General features: G+C 37.0%; 2 protein-coding genes across 2 annotated transcripts; one reads left to right on the top strand and one right to left on the bottom strand.

The window, feature by feature from the left end:
- Positions 1–180: 180 nt before the first annotated feature.
- On the bottom strand, positions 181–2,091 carry LOC132708797 (uncharacterized). Its single transcript, XM_060681372.1, has 4 exons — positions 1,091–2,091; positions 909–1,038; positions 522–856; positions 181–466 (listed from the first exon to the last, which is right to left on the bottom strand). Exons 1-4 carry the CDS (start codon positions 1,711–1,713, stop codon positions 289–291), a joined length of 1,266 nt encoding a protein of 421 aa, XP_060537355.1. The 5' UTR covers positions 1,714–2,091; the 3' UTR covers positions 181–288.
- A 740-nt stretch (positions 2,092–2,831) lies between these two features.
- LOC132695839 (histone-lysine N-methyltransferase, H3 lysine-79 specific) lies at positions 2,832–20,588 on the top strand. The gene is made up of 8 exons (XM_060660356.1): positions 2,832–3,099; positions 4,011–4,051; positions 12,038–12,176; positions 12,563–12,868; positions 13,298–13,735; positions 13,796–14,020; positions 14,076–16,629; positions 17,451–20,588. The coding sequence occupies exons 1-8, from the start codon at positions 3,022–3,024 to the stop codon at positions 18,143–18,145; spliced, it is 4,476 nt and encodes a 1,491-aa protein (XP_060516339.1). The 5' UTR covers positions 2,832–3,021; the 3' UTR covers positions 18,146–20,588.
- The last annotated feature ends 17 nt before the right edge of the window (positions 20,589–20,605 follow it).

Here is a 20,605-nt window from a genome sequence, read left to right as displayed (position 1 = left end):
TCTCCGTATAGGAAACCCTATGTGATCAACTTTTTTAAAAGCGTCATATGTCCTACAGGGTGATCTCGTCTATGACCATCTTTTGTGTGGAAATATTTGTTGATGTTTGGGATATAATAAAGTTTTATTTTTTAAACATTTGATAATCAGCCTCCCCCAAATAAAAAAAAACGACAAAACTTTTGCAAGGGTTATATTAATGAGCTATCAAAACTTCTAACTTCCTCTTGTTTTACAACCAATGAACAAAATTTATATGAACCAAGGAAGCATTTAGCACAAAGTTTCTTAATCCCATAAATGTTTGAAATTTTCTGGAACTTGCAGCTCATAAAGGGAGGTGTCTGATGTGTTAAGAAGTAGGTCCAGCACTAATTGATTTCGCGACAACTTTTTGGTAATCGTGATCCGCCTCTCCAACCCGTGACCTTCGCTTTTTGACTTTAAATTAATTTTTCGCGCCATTCTAAAAAACAATATTCATTTGACGGCAAATGTTGTGGACTTTCAATTATATTTACTTATGAATGTGAGCCCTTTCGTCTACTGAAAAATCTGGTTCAAATCTTAGAACTGCGACTTTTGGTGATTTGACGAATCCCTCCAAAACTGTATTAATTTTACTTAAAACAAGTGCCCTCGACTTGGCTTCCAAGCCGTGCTTGGAAATGTTTATTTGCTCCAAAGACTCTGCGACGGTTTTTGAAGATCCTTGTTCATTTACTCCCAAGCCTTTGCCACCCCAACCCATTTTTAACATCATTTGATGAGCTTTACTGCCTGTTAAATTGTGTTGATTTTCCTGACTCTGCGATGAACTTTGTTGAGGTGTTGCAACATCTTGATACACTTTTTTCTGAAACCAAAAAAAATAAATTTTCATAAATGGCAATATTATGAACATATACTTTAATGATGTAAAAGCAGTCTTTTCTTAACTTATCCAAAGCTTCCGCGCATAAGGAGTTTTTGGCTGTTTGTTTATTTGGAAATGTTCCTGTAGCAACTTCTTCTCTGTCAATTTTTAATATGTACTGGCTACAAATCGACATCATTAAACATCGCTGTAACTGATACAAATATAACTGACCCATTTTGGTTTACATCAACATCGAGCGGAATACCAAAATGATCCAAAGTGGAAGATAATGTCACTACTGGATTTTTATCTGCTTCAACAAAAATCAATTTTGACCTTACACCTTTCTGATTGAAAATTGCATTCATTAATAAATCAGCTTTCTCTTTTAGGGGATCTATGTGTTTTTCTTCATATTGGAGATTATCTGGAACATTACTTGAACTACATTGATCATAATTGCTGGATGAGTGTTCGATATCTGTTCCTTTAGGCTTAGAAGGCCTTCGTTCACTGCGCACATGTGAGTAACTTCTCGAATAAAGTGTTCTGGTTGGATTGTATCTCCTTTGGAACTTAGCATTTGCTACGCTGCCAGTCGTTACCTCGTTTCCAATCTCAGGAAATATTCTTGGAGGTTTGCCATAGCCCTCAGTTGTATTGCCCAATGTCGGTGGAACATTTTGGAAATTCCGTGTTGGGTAGTTAGAATGCCGTGTTACATTATTATCGTAATGCGGCGACCTTTCAAAACTGGAGTTTGACGCGGTATGAAATTGATTGGTCAATATCTCATTTCCTCTCTTATCAAATGTCCTTTCAATATTAGAGGAGATATTTTGAATACCCTTCATAGCTTATTTTGGCCGCTATTTTTCTTTTGCTGTTTAAAGAATGCTTTTAGAAGCTACTCTTTATGCAAGTGTTTGTTTCAATTTATTCCATCGGCATCCTGTCATATCCTTTGATGTTTTGATGTGACAAAGATAAAAAAAATGATGTAAACTAAGCTCGATAAATTCACTGAGTATTTTCAATACACATTTAAAATAACATTCAAAATGTTTTATTTTCTAGTTACATTAAGCAGCTCCTCCGTTAACAACTTGAATATTACGTTCACAACTACATTTAGGAAAGACGTCACATTGCATATTGAATAAAATACAACGAAAACTCATTTTCAAGGCCATACATACAATTGGGTACATCGCATTCGTGTTCTAGGGTTAAATTGGTAAACCGAAACTTCAGTTAAGGGATAAATTGGTAATCCGTGGAATATGGGGAAATTGGTTATCTTTGTTTAATTCTGGTTAGTTGCGATGGTTTTTAAATAAACCCCATGATTAAATTCGAATTTTTTTTTGTTAAGGAGTTAATAAAATACAGCTTGAACACAAAGTCTGTTTTTGCGTGTAATTTATTTTAAAGGGAAGTTAAATTATTAATTAAGTTGTAAAAAAAATATTAAGCATTGCAAAACGCCGAAATAAAGTTTAGAGCAGATCTTCCAAAAATGTGTTTTACAGGGTGCTAGAAATGTCAATTATGATAAAAATAGTGTGAAGATAGCTAGTGGTTTTAACATCACTTTTGAAAAAAGTTAGAAAAAAATTTAAATATATAATTTTTTGTTTTCTCTAGGAAAAATTTAGTTTTTGATTGGATTTTTTAGCACGAATGTTGAAGTATTTAAGGCAAAGAAGCGTTGCTAAAAGATAAATTTAACAGAAAACTTTTATATAGCTGGAAGGCCTTGGCCTAAAGGCGATTTAAAAAAAGATCATCAATAATTACGTCCTAGAAAATTGCATCTTGCATTGTACTATGATTACGGAGCATAGGAAATGCACCTAAGCGAGGCCTACGTGGAGAAATTAATATTGATGTTTCAAAGCGTGCAGGATCGTTAGAAAATGACAATAGGCGTAAGGCTTTCAAGTTGTTAGGACTGATCGGCCTCAAGTTAACTTTATGGTGGCAGTTCTGTGGAGACCATTGCGCGCGCAACGTGTACGCTCCAGTGATGGCGTGTTTTGCTGCGTGAAATCCCCAATTGGGACAAAATGTTCATATAAAATTGTCGGAATAATATTTCAAATGGTGGAAGTTTATAGTGACGATTTGTGGTATAGTTAACACATCCTCGGTTCCTCAAAATGGAGTTAAAACTACATTCACCAGCGGGCGCTGAGCCTGTGTTATATACTTGGCCGTTAACCTCGGGTCGAGGAAATGTAAGAAAGATAACAAAAACAGTATTTTATTAATATATTTTTTCTTGTCAGCGTGTAGATTCATTTCGCCAGTCATTCGTTCATTACTTTGGAGGTAATATCTGTTAAATTCACGATGTAAAACGACTCGTCTAACAAGCATTGGTTTATTCTTAAAATTTACAACCCATTCACAGAAAAACTCGTAATTTCTCCTGGTATTTCGGTTTAGTCATACTGGAAATCGTTCCTAGGTTTAGCGCTCATTTTTCGTCATAGCAGAAAAACCTATGCAAGCGAAGTATTTTTAAATTTACGATACCCATTTCTCGATAAGAATAACTGTCACAAACACTTATTGGATTTTATATATTATTCCTAAATTAACTATATAACCTCACTGTTTGTTTTGTGTTATGTTTGGGTTGTTTATTTTCTAAGTTTGATAAGCGCAGATTCTGTGTGTCTCTATTTTTATTAACTGCGTTGGTACCGGAGATCTATTTTTAAATTCGAGAACAAACTATTTGATCAAACCTAAGGCACGTGCAGTATTTGTTGGAATTTCTAGGTCAATTGTAGTGAATAGTTAAGTACTCAGCTGACGAGAAAAAATGTTTTTATTAAATATATGATTTTCTGTATTATTTTCATTCGGTTTAAAAAATATTTTTATGCACCTTTTGCTTTTAATGCATTGCTTTGCTGTTCTTTTTTTTTTAATATTAAGTATGTGTACTTTGTTTTTGATATTTTCAAAAGCAGCAATTCAGTGGAGAAAGGGTATTCGTAAAAAAATATTTTGGTTGTTAGATGTGAATGATATGGTTAAACATTAATGTAGTGCTGTGCAAAATCATTTTTTAATCAGTCAGTTTTTTGTTATTTGTTTGGGTCCCACTCTTTTGGGTAATTTAGTTCTTTGACTTCAGGATAAACATGATGGAGCCCTTGAAATTGTAGAAACCATTAGGTGAGTTCCGTCGCTGGTATGAGTTACCATTTTAACTATAATCGTTATTATCGAAGCAGCAAGAAAATACACATTCCTAACCGATACACAAAATAGTTTCTCTCCTATTGGTTGTTACAACCGCAAATGCAATTGCCGGTGCAGAAACGATGAAAGCTCGAAATTTAAGGTCAAGTTCATTAATTATATAACAGCCATTCATGTTTTCGTTTGTTCTTTGATCATACAGACACCTCTCAGCTTCCTGCAGCAAAAAAAAAAACTAATTTGCACCGATTCCGTGAATCATTTATTGGAATTTCAAGGTTAATTTATAAGCAAATGCTATGCTTGTTAATTTTTACTTGATTGAATTTTTAATTAAATTGTGCTTTTTGTATGCGAACATTTTGGATTGCATATTATTTGTATTGCCATCATTTGAAGGTATAATTCAGATTTCAGGCAAAACTAATAAAGAATGACCCAATTACTAAATGATTTTCTGATAAGATAATTTTGTTTTCCAATCAGTACCTACAAGGTTCCATGTGTATAGTAATTTTGAAATCGAAGAAAGATTATTGAATTTTATCATTGATTGCATGGTGTGGTGCCCCCTGGCAACAGTTTTTAAACTAAATTTCTATAATCAAATAGCCAGTTGTTTTTTTTCCACCAGTGTAGGTCGCGGTGCTCGAATAAAATATTCGTGAGGTGGTTTTTAATTTTTCTCGATACATTAGAATCCTTATAGCTTGTGGTGGTAAAATAAATTTTATATTTGAAAAGAAAATGCTGGGTTCGTGGCAACACCGCAGCCCGAAATAGGGATGGCGACAGGAGGCAAGAGAAAGCGGTGGAGAAACAGGCTGTATCGATTTTCCATGTCGTTCTGACCCGAGTTCTGACCATGACCCCAGATCTCGGTGATGGTTGCTGATTCCAAAGGGGCGAGACGGGGTGGCGCTTAGATATCGGGGTTGCATCTAACTTGCGCTGCCTATATGCTCTCGTCCTAAAAAGGCCAATGACATTGGCTTGAATAACCTGATTGTTGGCACGTAGACAGCGAAGCTCTTTTTGTTTTTCATTTTTTATATTGGGTTATGGGTTGTTTGTTGTATTTTGGTCGGTGTATATTACCAATGAGAGGTCAATAAATTCTGCTAAGGCTCCCAGGCGTTCCGTTTCAAATGTCTTGAAGGAAATTTACTCTACCACTCGGCCAAGGTCTCGCGCTTTAGTAATGCAAGCTTAAGGTGGCGATTCTCAAGTGTCTAAACTGTGTTATATGATGACGTTAATACTTTTACTTCAAATAACAAATAAGCTAAAGTAAGCCCATCAGTATTTTGTTAGCGGAGCATTCCATGACGTCACAGTTAAAAATGTTACCGAAAGTAACCTGCTTGTCTGCTGTTTATTTTGTATTTCAACCAGCTGGTCGGTCGTTTGTGTCTTGTTGTGTCTTGTGTCAACGAATGGACCTAAATAAAAAAAGTCACACAATGAACATAGCGGAAAAAAATCGAGGTTCATTTAATAATTTCTAGGTGGTTGTGTGTTACGTTTTTATTTCTTTTTTTATGGTAGGTTTATAATATTTCCGCAAATTACAGAAAATCAATACGAAAATCAGAGAATCGTATACATATTCATAGGATGTTTACCGGATTTTACTTGTCGATTTCTGAAGTTTATTTGTTGGGTTTGTCACGTCTGCCGTAACTTTAACTCCTAATAACTCAGTCTGAGAATGCCACTAAAACGACTTGACCTGGTCGCATGGCTTAAGCGTCACGTTTTTAAAGACTTTCTTAACGGCGTCTTGTATGATGATGACGTCATTAATTTTTGATTTATCGCAAAAATACTTAGCCTAAAAAGCCTTGCCACAATTGTGTATATAACCATTTAAAAGTTCAATAAAATTTGTTATGGCTTTTTAATAAACGTGGGAAAAAAATATCTTATTTTAAATAACGTAGTCTGAGAATAATTTTATTACGTATTGTACGGTTGATATACCTTAAAGCAAATTGACACCATTTAGGACTTGGCTCTAATAGGACTAGCATCTAGGGATCAGATTTCAGTTGTAGTTGCAAGAGTTAACATCTAGTCTCTTCGTGGTATAGTATAGTTTCCATCTTTGATCCGAACATAACAGTTGAAGATCCTAACCCTAACCTAACATTTGGTTTAATAAAAATGATTTATTTCATCAACTCCTACCAAAATTAACGGATATCTCAGAGAAATCGTCAAAAACTAGCAAAATTGATCATACCATTTTTCGATAGTATCTACACTCTTATAAAAATATTATATCTCGGTGACGGTAGGTCCTAGGGGACCGTCGTTGGTACAGACATGATCAGCGCCGAAAAAAAAATTGTTTTGTCTGTTTGGACGTTCTCCGTTCTCGTCTTTTGACTTTTGCGGAATAACTTTGTAACCGGTTGGGCTACGAAATTGAGATTCACCTCCTTTTTAACCCTCCACGAGATACATAAGCTTATAAGAAATGGCCTCGATCTAACGCCGGATCCGTCTTTTTTTTTTTCGCGATTTTCGACTGTTTTTTGGACATTGCTGCTATGAAACACGACAAGTGTCCGAAATTGTGGGGGCTGGAGGGTTGGGAAGTATTTAAAAAAATAAAATAAAATCGCGTGTGCACGAGTCTACGAAAGAGATCATTTTTCAAAAACCGTCTACATATCGGAAAAAATTCTTTAACAAAGGACGCAGACGATTCGGCTCCATAAACTTTTATTCTTGACAATTTTGGCTATTATTGAAAATTGGCTTTAACTGAAAGATACCACATCACGGTATAGCCCGTATAGAAGCTAAATCTTTTGTATTTAAGATTTTCACCCATTGTACAGGGTGTTTCCGATATTCCGCGCTACATAAGAAATGTGTTGTGTCCTAAATTTGCAGATATCAACTTCAAATTTAGCAGAGAAATAAATGTCCGTGTCCACATTTAAACAATAGGAATTGGGTGCAATCAAATTTCAAGTATGTTTTAAAAACATTTGGAATTTTTTTTTTTTGGTTGTTTTGGCTTTCGGAAAAATGTTTTCCTCCATAACCATTCTCCCGATGGGCAAAATTTTGGAACCGTGAGACGCTGGAGATCCGTGGCTATAAACTTTCGTTTTATGCATTTTTCGATTATATACAGGGTGTTTTAGTTTTGTACAAAAATTTAAAAGATTTTGAAAGTTGTTCTTTTCGGGAATAAATTATTGGTCGTCAATCAAAATTCGTAAAAAATATGCCTAATCAGTTTAAATAGTGTGATAGGGCCGCATGGAGAGCTACAATTTCTGTATTTACGGTTTTCGTCTATCGCAGACGCTGCTCGAGATATTTAAAAAAAAATCATATGAAAATCACTATTCCTCGGGCTCAGTCTATATGCGATGACGTGATTTAGTATTACGGTGTACTGTTTCAGAAAAAAAATATTTTCACCAAAACCGTTTGCCCAATTGGGATTATTTATTTATTTAGCGTATGACACAAATATACACAGTACATAATTAAGTCACAATTTAATATCTAAATTATAGATGTATTCAATCGTTGCTGGAGTAGCGTACAGGAAGTCCTCTGGATCACCGTCGTATCTTCTTATAGGACATTCGGTTGTAATGTGCTGCATTGTTTGCCTCTCTGCACCACAGTCACATTCGGGACTTTGGATTTGGTCCCATTTATACCGGAAGTCTGCACAGTCTCCATGCCCAGTTCTTATTCTGTTTAGAGTGGACCAGACCTTCCGTGGTAGGCCAAATCCCGGAGGGGTAGTACTTATACCGGGCATGTCTCTGATAGCTGGGATGGCTTCGTTCTGTATGTTGCTCCACTGATTGTTTAACTGGAAGTCGTTTGCCCTCAGTTCTTCGGCTGTTCTCGTTGGCGGGTTTCTCGAACGCAAGCGATTGCGGTTGGCATCAGCAATTTCATTCTGGATTGGCAGGTTAGGGTTGTTCTGTATCTTCTTGAAGGTTTTCAGTAAGGCATTTTGCCGTCGTAATTCTGGAGGTGGTATAAAACTTAGTAGCGGAAGCCATTGGGTCGGAGTGGATTTTATTGTACCAGATATTAACCGCATTGTTGTGTTTAATTGTGTGTCAACAAGTCTTGTGTGAGCACCATTCAGCCACACTGGCGCACAGTATTCAGCAGTTGAGTAGACAAGCCCCAGGGCCGAGCATCGCAGTGTGGAAGCATTTGAACCCCATGTTGTTCCGCATAATTTGTGGATTATGTTGTTCCTAGTTCTTAATTTGGCTGCTGTATTTTGGAGGTGTTGTTTAAAAGACAGTGTTCTGTCTAGAGTCACTCCCAGATATTTTGGGGTGGTGTTGTGCGTTAGCAGGTGGTTGTCAGCATAGACTTGGAGCTGCCTGTGAGCCATTTTGGTGTTTAGGTGGAAACAGTATACCTCTGTCTTGTTCGGATTCGGCTTAAGTCGCCACGATCTAAAGAAGTCCCCTAGTGTCGCAAGGTCCTCTGTGAGTACGCGCTCGGTAGTTTTCATTGACTTGTCCCTGGTTGCGATTGCCCAATCATCCGCATACCCGAATTTTTGACTTTGGGTAGGTGGCATATCTGATATGTACAGGTTAAATAAAGTTGGGGCGAGTACAGATCCTTGTGGAAGTTCGTTGATTAGGGTCCTATTAGAGCTTTTTGCATTTCCCATGGAGACCGCGAAGCATCTACTACTAAGCATGTTGTTCATTAGTCGATATATTGTTTTGCATGGGATTACCTTTAGCAATTTGAAGAGCAGACCATCCTTCCAGACCGTGTCGTATGCTGTCGTCAAGTCTATAAATGCCACTGAGGTCTTCAGTTTCCTTTGGTAGCCACCTTCTATGTAAGTTGTAAGAGCTAAAACTTGGTCTGTTGTGCTGCGCCCTGGTCGAAATCCTGCCTGCTCTATTGGGATGTGGCAGGACAGTACCGAACAAGTCGTTCAAGAAGTTTATATATTGCATTCAGCAGTGCAATGGGGCGGTAGCTTTCTGGCTTGTCGGCAGTTTTTCCAGGCTTTAGGATTGCAATTATGTTGGTTTGTTTCAGCTTTTTTGGAATTTGTCCTGATTGTAATATACTGGTGTAAAAATTCGACAACCATGTTCTTGCTGACTTTCCACAGTGTATCAAGAACTCTGGGTGGACGCCATCCAGTCCAGGTGCTTTGCCGCTCTTTGTGTCTTTGATTGCTGTGTTCACTTCCTCTATAGTAAAGGGGCAGGAGAATGTTGATTCTTCCGGGCTGGTCAGTTTTAGGTGCTTCAGCTGCTTCTTAATGTTAGTCGTGAATTGCTTGATGCTTTTCCCCCTTGAAGTATTGACTATGTGGGAGGCGACTTTATTTGGGTGGATATCAGTGTTAGGGCGGGCAGTTGGGCCGTCATCTCCTAGTTTTCTTAAAAGAGACCACGCTTTGCGGCTCGATTTTTTGAAGTCCAGTGACTCGACTGTGCTTGTCCATTTATCCCTTCTAGCTTTGTCCAGGCTGTGGAGGAGTTCATCTGCTATCTCACCGTCGCCGCTGTCCAACCAGGAACGTACTCTTTGCGATAGCCCCTTGGAACATGTTTCTTAGCAGAAGAGATGACGGCACCAATGAACCTATCGTAATTTTTGAGCGTCGGCGGAATCCAGCGGAGGCACTTGTCAAGCTCAATGGCAAAGGAGGTCCAGTTAGCTCTGCCAAAATTCCAGCGTGGTCGAGGGACAGATGTGATTAGTGGAACTTGGATACCTATTTCGTAAATAATGGGTCTGTGCTGGCTATGAGGGAAGTTGTCGAGCACTTTTCTTCTAGTTGGTACAGGTTTATAGTACTGGTCTCTTGTCACAAAGCACAAATCAGGGTTGTATTCCTGCTTCCACGCAGCGGACCTGTAGGTGCCCTTGGCTTTAGCATCAAAAACGTGAAAAAGTTGGTTTCTCTCTGCCCAACCCACCAGAGTATCTCCATTTTCGTTGCCCAATTGGGAAAATTCTTGGAGCAGGAAACGTGGGAGATCCAGGGTTATAACCTCTATTTCCGAATTTTTTTCAATTATATGTCAATTATTGGCAAAAAATGAAAAAGTCCCTGAAAATTGCCGTTTTTGTGGGTAAATTATTAGCCGTTAATGAAAAACCATAAAATATTGGCCAATTTGGTTTAAGCAGTATAGTTGTAGCAAGAGAGTTTCAGTTTTTGTCTATCACGAAATATTTGAAGTCGCTATTATTCGTAAAAATTAATTTTAATGTTTAGCAACGTTTTCCGTAACTTTCAAGTGCGGCAAGACATGAAAGTCACTAAATACAGGGAGCAGATTTCATCGATTTTGCGAAAGTTCCATAGTGGTCCGCAGGAACACGATGGAAAAACAAAGCGTCCTTTTTTTGACAAGAAACCGGAAACCGGCTCCTTTTTGAAATACAATGCCACGCCCACTGACGATTTTTCGAAAGTAATCTTGTTTAATAGGCGCTAGATGGTTGTTTTTAAATCTTCTTTACTAGTAAAACCACTAAAACAAGAAAAAGAAGGCAAAATCTACAGCAAAGCCAAGGTAGTGAACTAATTTATTGGTTATGTTATGCAAGCGTCATAATATGAAGCACCCCGAAGTGTTTTCATATTTGGAGTTTTGTTTTTTAAATATTTTTTGCTAGCGGAACCACCGAAACAAAACAAAAAAAATCAAGTTATCGAACTAATGTATTGGTTATGTTAAGTCGGCAAGTGTCATATGAAGCAACATTAAACTAAACTAAAATGTCTCCTTCAAATTGGGGTCGCAAAAATCCAAAGTTAACCCGAATTTTGCCAGTTTTGGGGGTACATTTCCTTACTTTCAAATTATCAACGATGTGTAAGTAGCTTTAAACTGAATTTACATGAAGCGCATCTAATGGATGACATTACTTTTTATTATCAATCCCCGGTTAACGCCCTTGAAGCCGTAAATAAATAGAAGTGTTTAAATTTAAAAAAATTGAGTTAAGGAAAACAAAAAAAAAAATCTTCTATTGAATGTCAAATGGAATAATACAGGTTTTTCTTAATTGTTCTTCTTTGCTCTAAAATTGTTTAAGTGTCCATTTTTTTCTGTTAACAGATAAAAATTATAATTTAATCTTATTCCTCTGTTATTTAGGTCGGTGGTCGTTTTAAGGCGACACCCTTTCTGGTTCCGGGATTAAATCGAATAAAAAACGGAACATATCGCCGAACATCGATATCAGAAGTAGTTGGCTGTGCTTAACTGCCACAAGAGAAAGCTAAAATCGATATTTCATATGAGCCACCGTAGGCTATTCATTTTTAAGCGGCGCACGCCTTTATTTAATCGAAAGTTTCCTCATCGGGTATCATAAAATATTTATGGAGCCGGCTGCAATGTCGTCGATGTACCCTCTATCGCGCTTGTTTTTTTTTTTTTTTTTCATCAATTCGGTGGCTCTTTGCGTGACGTCATTGTTAAAACCACCAACTGATGACTTAGTCACGATTGATTTCTGAAACATTGAACTCCAGAAGGACGACCAGTGGACTAATAATGGACACTGTCGCTGACCTCTCTAAAAATATTAATAAACTTCATTGTTGTCGAATTGCGTCGATGTCCAATAATTTTTCCATGGGTTTAATACAATGTTTATACCTGCTGCCCTATGGTGTGACGTGTTTTTATTGCCGTCCACGACATGTGTTTTGATACTCCATATCAATTTGCACTGGGAAAAAAAAGAGAAACCAACATACACATATATTGGTGTGCTTTAAGCAGCTGTCCATATTTTTATGCAATTAAACCCCTATGGTTTTTATTACGCGTAATAAATTCCTGTAATGTGAGCACATACAGGGTGGTCAATTATCGTAAATACGGAATGTGTATTTTTGTTGTTGTACGGAATGGCCGAAAATATATCGGGTAATAAAAAACGGGAATACGTTTGCCATAGGTGGGTATGCGAAGATTTGCCTCAACTAAAACTGCCTTTGGAAAACAACATTCTCTGTGATTACGATACAAGGAGCTACGAAAGTATGAAATCTCTGTGCGATCGATTTAACAGAGCCATTGATAGCGTCGTAGCCCTGGTAAGATTATTTTTAGGGTAATGGTTGAATACGATTAATAGTCACTGATTGTATAATATGTACGTATAATTTTAGCTATAAAAGTTTTGTGTATATAATAAATGTGTGGTGGGTTAGTTAATAGTTTCCGGTGAATTTTGACATTTTTGATGCAGTGGTTTTAATATAATGTAATATTTTCGACCTGTTGATTCGAACTTTGTCACTGATTCGTTAAATTTTGGCTGTAAGTATGGTATTTAGTGTGTAGGACCGTTCTGTTAAATTGGGTAAGTAGTTTTTACCAGTTCACTTTTTGTTCAAAAGTTAAAGAATCAGTCGATATTGTTTGTTGCAACAAATACATCGTCGCCTGTTTGTTGAATTTCGGGTAATTTCCTTTCAAGGAAAAGGGAACGTCACTGCCAGCTCAAAGATTAAGCAAGTATCCATCTAGAGGTCTACTTCGCCACATACTTCAACAAACATATAACGCAGCTGTAACAGATCCCGAGAAATTAAATCAGTATGAGCCGTTTTCACCCGAAGTCTACGGAGAAACGTCTTACGATTTGGTCTGCCAAATGATCGACCAAATTGACATCACAAAAGAAGATGTGTTTATTGATTTGGGTTCCGGAGTGGGACAGGTCGTACTGCAAATGGCTGCAGCTACGCCCTGCAAAATTTGCCTTGGCATAGAAAGAGCAGAGGTGAGTTTTGTCATGGTTTTCTCCAAACAACGCTTTCGACCACAGAGAAGTATCCAGGGTTTGAGTAAGACCATATGATCTAATCTTGCAATAATTATTGAATTTAGGAGATCTTCGTTCTTTGATGAGTTGTCATAATTTGTACGAAACAAATATAAACGTCCTTAAAAAGTAATTTTACTGCCTTTCGCCCTAATAAAATAAGAAAATTAGCTAACATTTATAATTATAATTTTTTTGAGGAGGAAACTCATGTAAGTTTTGGACCGAATTATTCCCGTCCATACGTTCTTCAATTACTTCAAACATGTAGCCATTTTTAAACGAAAAAAGTTAGTCAGTGGCTTGCAAAAAAAGTAATGAAGAGCATATGAATAGTCATGGGGCTTATTAGTTTATAGAGTCCAATATATGATTCGTGCTTTATAGGTTCCAAGTCGCTATGCTGAGGCGATGAACAGACACTTTCGTACTTGGATGCAATGGTATGGTAAAAAGTATGGTGATTACAAGCTCATCAAGGGGGATTTTCTGACTGAGGAACATCGCGAGAAAATTAACCAGGCAACTATAGTATTTGTGAACAACTTTGCGTTTGGGCCGTCTGTGGATCATCAGTTGAAAGAGCGATTTGCGGATTTGAAAGATGGAGCAAGGATAGTGTCTTCCAAAAGCTTTTGCCCATTGAATTTTAGAATAACTGACAGGAACTTGAGCGATATTGGCACCATCATGCATGTCTCAGAAATGTCTCCCATGAGAGGTTCCGTTTCCTGGACTGGCAAGCCTGTATCTTATTATCTGCATATAATAGATCGTACAAAGCTAGAACGCTACTTCCAGAGGTTGAAAAAACCACAGCTTAAGGTAAAATAAATTTATTTTTATTTAATTAAATTTTATTAATTTCAAGTGTTGTTTTGTTAGAATGGAGAAGATGAGAACTCCAACTCTAATAGCAACAATGGCAGAGGTGCTCGGGAAAAAGCAAAACGGGATTTATCAAAACAGCTGGTGGCAGATTCAACATCTGATTCGGATTTTGATGATCAGGATAGCAACTATGGTCCCACCACTAGGAAAGCTTGGTCCGATTATTGCTCCAATAAAGGCAAAAGTAGTCAGTCTGAGGAAGAAAGTTCCAACTCCAAGGTAATGATTTTGCATTTTCTAAGTACTGTGGTTGATAACTGAGTTTTTTAAACAGTTCAAACGTCAACCGAAGAAATTGCGTCGAAAGATTATTAGGGGCAAGCAAGGTCCAAACCAGCAAGATAAACAGAATCTGAAGGCAACCGCTAAACCCAGGCGTGGCAGAGTAAAGAAAGCCAAACCAAAGAAGGCAATCAAGATCAATGGCTTGGATCTTCTCCACAGTGAAACTCTATTGAGCACTTCACCTCAAGCTATAGGCAAGAAGCTGCCTCCAGCTCCAGGTTGTGTAGACCAGCAGTTAACAACATTGAGCTCTGATGTTATTACACATAATGAGTTGGATATTCCTGCCGACCCATCAGAGACACCATATGGGCTCCAAGTGCTTCTGGATATGTTCCGAGCTCAGTATATGCAAATGTTAGGGCAAATGAAAAATTCAAATTACAAGAATACAGTAGAGGTTCATATCGAAGAAGAGAGAGATAGGAACAAAAAACTTAGAAGCAGAGCTGCGCAGCTTGAAAAGCAAATTAAAGTGCTCATTGACGATAGCGTTGCCCTCTTGAAGGCTCGTATGAGTGAACTGGGAATTAACGCAACTTCTCCGGTTGATTTGCTTGCTAAAGCAAAGGAAATTGTCTGTAGACACAAAGAACTGCAAGCAAAGGCGAGCAAGCTACAGGGGCAGGTTGCCAAATTGGAAAATGAAAAGGATAATCTTGCAATGCAAAGATCTTCGGAAATTTATGAAAAATATGTGGGCTTAGATAGTTCAAATGAGTTGTCACCTAGTCTGGCCCAGGAATACATTTTAAGGGAGATTTCATCAACTTTATCTCATAGGAAGAAGTTGCAAAGTGAAGTACAAAAATTGGAGGCTGATCTTGTATCTCTGCAAAAGACCAGCGAGGAAAGAAAACAATCCCAAGTGCTAATGACCCCTAGGCAGCAACAAACGCCAGCTAAGGTTTCCCGAAAATCTAGGGAATACAGAGCACGCTCTCAAGATTGGCCAGATGTTCCAGACATTGCAAAAATTGAAGAGCAAAATCCGGAGATTTTGGCGCAAAAGATACTTGAGACTGGTAGGAAAATTGAAGCAAGCAAACTTTCAGGCGTTTCTAGTAAGATTTCTTCCCTTCCTTCCAACAAAAATGCCTCAACTGGTCAGAAACAATTGGTTAGGAACAATATGCCAGCACCATTGCCAGTCAAGAGGCAAAAGACGGGGCACAATTATTCACTACCTGTTGGTAACAGTAATCCAGTTAACAACATGTCTAATGGTAGTGGCAATCCTCAGAAACCCCAAGAAGCGCCTAGGATTGCTAATTTCGAAGATCGTTTGAAGAGTATAATCACATCTGTTCTTAATGAAGACCAACAAAATAGAACAAAACAAGGTCAAGCTCAGGTAAATCAGATGCAGTACAACATGAACGTACACATGACAAACACATCGGCCCAACAAATGCAGCCAACTGTTAATTATGGATCTCAATCCTCCTATGTATATCCCAATAATTTTCCAACAAAGCAAGAAGATAAGAGAAAGTATCCAGCAAAATATGCAAGGAGTGAAACTGTGGTAAGACAACTGGAAGAGAGACATTATCCCCCTCCCCATCAAGAAGGCTTAGCTGGTGTTATGGAATGTTATCGCGAAGACTTATCCGCAACTCCAAAAGTTTCTCCGCATGTACCCCCCACTAAGCAGATAGGTCCAGATCAACCTGATTACACCCAAGTCTCCCCTGCAAAATTGGCTTTAAGGCGGCATTTGTCTCAAGAAAAGTTGACAAATCAGCATTCAACTTTTAATGCTCCAGATGGAATGGTGGCTACAAGAACCATTGGTGACTTGGTTTCTGGAGAAATAGAGAGAACGCTAGAAATTTCAAATCAGTCAATTATTAACGCTGCTGTAGATATGAGTGACATTCAGAGTACAACTGTCACACCAAGGTCTGTTGTTAACAATAATATTCCTCCCAGACCTGAGAGAGTAAACGTGAAAGTACCAAATACTCCTGAGATCAGTAATCCACCTACTTCCAAGGAACCTAATACTGAACCGCCTAGGCAAGTTTATAGCCCCATTTCAAGGCCTTCATCGGCTGAAGGAGGTCTAGAAGGATTGGCTTATATGCATAATCACATCAAGCCAAGCTCGCATCAATACATCCCCCCTCCCCAGCCGTCTCCAAGACAACAATATTCTCCAAGAACTACGGTACTATTCGCTCCACAGCAGCGTTCTATAAATCCAGTATATCCATCAAACGAGATGTACACACCCTTGCCTAGGGCCGACATAAAACCATACCACGAGTCATACTTTAGTGACATCAAGCCGCCAATTACATCGTCTGTGATCGAAACGGAGCACCGAACCGGTTTTGTTGCTGAAGGATTAGCCGCAAGTTTGCAAGCGCGGGTATTAGCTCCGCCCATAAAAGAAGAAGTAGATGCGTATGACCGTAGGTCGACGCCTTATGTTCCCGCCGGTACTCACCACGCGGATCAATCAGTTTCAAATCGCACGGGGCCTAATTCCGGAGAGATCCAGGAAAGCATTAAACTGCGAAAGTGCAACGAAGATGGTGAGCCGAATTTTATTTATTATAAGTGTGTGGTGGTTTTGGGTAAAAATTTGATATAGCTAGTTTTATAATCACGTCAACATTGTAGTATTGCTGCAGCATTTTGTTGATTAAGCAATAGTCAAATAGTCCAACGAATTTGATTAATTTATTAGTTACCCCTTGATAGGCCCTTCATTACTTCAACCCACTGTTTATTCCCAAATAAGCAGTTGATTTACTTAATACCAGTTTTTGTTTCTTTTTTTTAATTACTTTATGCATGTTGTTTTTTCCGTTAAGCGTGTTTTTCATATTTAATTGCATTTAGCGTGATGCACTTTTTTTTTTTAATTTAATTTGCTGCGAGCTTACCTTTACTCCGGCAAAACTGGTAGTAAATTATGATTTACGAAATTTTTCTTTTATTTTTCGAGTTGTGTAATTTATAAAGCAAAAGTGGACCTAATCTAAACCCCTTTATGTCTACCTTTCTATAGTATTTGTTTTATTATTTACGTAGTTTGTTTAAATTAAATAGGGGACAGCGTGTTCAGGTATGCACAAACACACATTACTCACAATGTAGTGCATGCATAATATCCCTTCCGTACTAGATTTAAATAGGTGGTAAGTAGCTTTGCGCTCTTTTCTATATATATATATATTTTTTAATTTGCTGGGCGGTTTTCTTTTTCTTTTTGGGTGATGGTTTTTATTTTACCTATTCATTTCCGTGTTCGATCATTTTAAATTGACGGATGTGTTTGTGGGGTTATTAACATAAAATAAAGCTACCCATTTTTTTTGTTGTATTGATTAATTTCCCTCCGTTTTTGTAGATGTAGATGCGGTCGAAGAAGAAGGTGAAGAAGCAAAGTGGCAAGATAAAATTAGTTCAGGATTTGATCGTTTGGTCGCCTTTGCCTCCACGGAGTTAGATAAAAGAAGAAGATCAACCGAGGGTAGTGATAGCTGTAACACTTCTCCAGATTCCGGCATTGGCCATGGACATAGTGATATACCACATTCTGTAGTGGTGCCTCCTAAACATGCTATCAAGTTAAATCCCAATTCCAAACCTACACTGTTTAAAATGCCCATCAGCAAAACATATCTTGATTCACCACCCATTCTTGATCAAACCGCCGACGATTTGGGACCTCCTAGGACACCGTCACCCACTTCACCCAATCCCTACAATATTCATTTCAGTCCCGAGCCAATTCCCGTAGAAAAAAGCCCTACCAGGCTAAACCCAGCGTTGCTAAAGTACCAAAGGTACCCAGAGGACAAGAAAAAACCTGACACCCATTTTAAGAAAAAGTTTTATTACCGGGAACATTGGAGGGATGACGAATGGGCGAAGGTCGCCGAAGAAAGAACCGAACCTATTAAAGACAGGTTTAGGCCTAAGGGTAAGGACTGGGATTGGAACCGGGATCACATCAACCACAACAGTGACGTCCACAGCAACTCCCAATTGTTAGGCAATGAATGGAGTAGGTCACATGATCCGTACAACTGGAAAAATTGACCCTTTTTGATGGATTATTATTATGGACAGTTGTGCGCCGATTTCACACAGCAAATGTCAGGATGGTATTATCCATACCCATATTACTTTTAGACTTGTATATTTATCAAACGAACGAGTGGTGATGTGTGTTGTTTTTATTTGCTAGTTATTTTGGCCCTATTGCCACCAAAAATTTTATAACCTTGTCTTGTCTAAGAGTTGTAGCGATAAGATGTTTGGTAAAAACAGGTAGTTTTTCATATCCACCTGTATGAGTAAAGATTTTCTCGCAATATGTATCATATAATTATATACGTACAGATTTTTAAAAGATATTTTGCATCATATCTAACAAGTTGCGGCGGAAAATTAACAATTTTTTATTTCTTGTTTTACATTTTAATGACTGTTATTTAATTGACTATTATTTAATATTAAGCGTATTTTTTTATAATTGCAACACTTACTAAGGTTTTCTACCATTTTTTCAATCGTTTTTATTTCTTGCTTAGATAAAAATCATACGTAATATTTTTGTATTTTCCTATGCAATTTCTCGATATAGTGCAAAATATAGAAACGACTGTTCATATTGAATTTGCAAAAATTCGCTAACTTTGCTAACAATTTAGCAAGTGGTTTTAGGTATTTGCGGTTGCATTTGCATCAGCTGCAAGTATACCGATCGACTGTAAGTTTTGTGTTCAATATATTTAATTGGCGTTTTAGGTTTTTTATCACTCGTGTTGTATAGGTAGGGAGGGATGCTTAGACAATTTTTTTTATTGATATAAGTTTTTTTTTATGAAAGCAAAATAGTACAAAGTGTTTGTCTCTCTCTACCTGTATAAAGTCATTTTGGAGATAATATTGTAAAACGGTAAAATCTTTGTGGACGATAATAGTTCCTCTGCGGATTTTAGAGTTTTTATGAAAACTTAACCAAATAGAATTATTTACCTGGTTTAGTTTACGATGTGGTATAAATTTCATTAATTTTTTTTTGGGACTAGGGGAGGAGGTATTTTTTTTCACATTTTCGTAAATTTAAAACCAGCTGGGACACCTTGTGCATAACTTTTCAATTAACGATTTATATTTATATCACATGCGCGTAAGTGTAAACAAAGTGGGAATAATAATTTTATTCGAAACGAACACTGCCTGAAAATCATCTCATCACGCTTCTAAATTATTGGAATAGCATTTAATTTATTTATTTTATAATTTAAAATTGTTTCTTTAAAAAACATTTGTAAATACATCTTCAATTGATTCGGAATTAGTACAACTGTATATAGAGTAGCAAATTATGAAAATTAGGTAAATTAATTATACTATTCCAGTTTTTGATATAAAAAGGCGCAAATTAATAAGTGAAGTTTTTCGATAAGGGAACAATTGGGTCCTTTAACTTATTTTCTTCGTTAGTGAACAAAATTGTCCAATTAATACCTTATCTAACTTTAGTTATACGGAAATATTAAAAAAACGAATTTCTAAATCTGCTAGATTTTACTCTATGCTTCTAACTTTAAGTTTCTATGTTATTTGAAGCACAATTGGCAATCTTTGAAATTAGTTTCTTAAAAAAAAGTTAAGTGTCTTATTACCGGAAAGGACAATTTCAGAATACCCAAAGTAATTTGGAAAACACTTAATTAAATATGCTATGGTTTCGAAATTAAGCGGAGCCTTCCCTGTATAGTCGCATGCACTGTTCTTGAACATACAGTACGGTTTTTGATGTTTTTAATTGCATTTTTTAATTCTAGACTCGTGCTTTCGACTATACATTGAAAGTGGCAAAGTATTTTTTTTCTTTTATTGGTGATACATTCTCTTTACTTATATTGTTATAGGTTTTAACTTAATAATTGCTATTAATTACGTTGTTATCTTTTATTATATTTATGTTATAGTCTATTTTTTTAGCGCTAATATGTTACAATTATTTTTCCTGAGTTTTGTTTGTCAAATTTTATTTGACTTTTGCTTCACCCGTGAAAAAAAACTGGGCTATTCTATTAACGATCGTCCTTATTTTTTGCAAAACTGACTGCATACACGCACCGAGAAATTTTAAGATTCATGAATGCTCCTGCACTTCGACACGGCATTGGGATTAGATGGTTGATTTGATATTTCATCGATCGATGCGTCTATTGCATGAGAGTGTTCTCTCGCGACTGTTTCATTATTTCCCTAAACAGTAACACCAAAGCTTTTATACGTGTTTACCCCCAAATTAAAATAAACTTCTACTTGACTGATAATGTATATTTCAATGTTGTCATTTTTTTTCGTCAAGTTTGATACGGAAAACGTAGTATTCTTGGATTATTATTCCAGAGTACTTAAATGTGAATAAGACTAGGAATAGATTGTATGTTTCTTTTAGTTAAGTCTGTAAATAATGGTATCACTACTGCCAGTTATTTAATAAACACATTGTACCATTTTATTGTTTTTTTTTTT

The sequence above is a fragment of the Cylas formicarius genome, unplaced genomic scaffold (assembly GCF_029955315.1).
Source record: "Cylas formicarius isolate icCylForm1 unplaced genomic scaffold, icCylForm1.1 PGA_scaffold_12__32_contigs__length_19106922, whole genome shotgun sequence".
Lineage (NCBI taxonomy): Eukaryota > Metazoa > Arthropoda > Insecta > Coleoptera > Brentidae > Cylas > Cylas formicarius.
The sequence above is the reverse complement of the archived record's forward strand: the minus strand, read 5'-3'. Positions and strand labels throughout refer to the sequence as shown.

Bases quoted from the DNA above. Each gene is read 5' to 3' on its own strand.
- LOC132708797 (XM_060681372.1), bottom strand. From the start codon at position 1,713: ATGAAGGGTATTCAAAATATCTCCTCTAATATTGAAAGGACATTTGAT. The intron at 857-908 runs GTATATGTTCAT...TTTTGGTTTCAG, and splicing joins ACTGCTTTTACATCATTAAA to AAAAAAGTGTATCAAGATGT. The intron at 467-521 runs GTAAATATAATT...ATTGTTTTTTAG, and splicing joins GAAAGGGCTCACATTCATAA to AATGGCGCGAAAAATTAATT.
- LOC132695839 (XM_060660356.1), top strand. From the start codon at position 3,022: ATGGAGTTAAAACTACATTCACCAGCGGGCGCTGAGCCTGTGTTATAT. The intron at 12,869-13,297 runs GTGAGTTTTGTC...CGTGCTTTATAG, and splicing joins TTGGCATAGAAAGAGCAGAG to GTTCCAAGTCGCTATGCTGA. The intron at 16,630-17,450 runs GTGAGCCGAATT...CCGTTTTTGTAG, and splicing joins GCGAAAGTGCAACGAAGATG to ATGTAGATGCGGTCGAAGAA.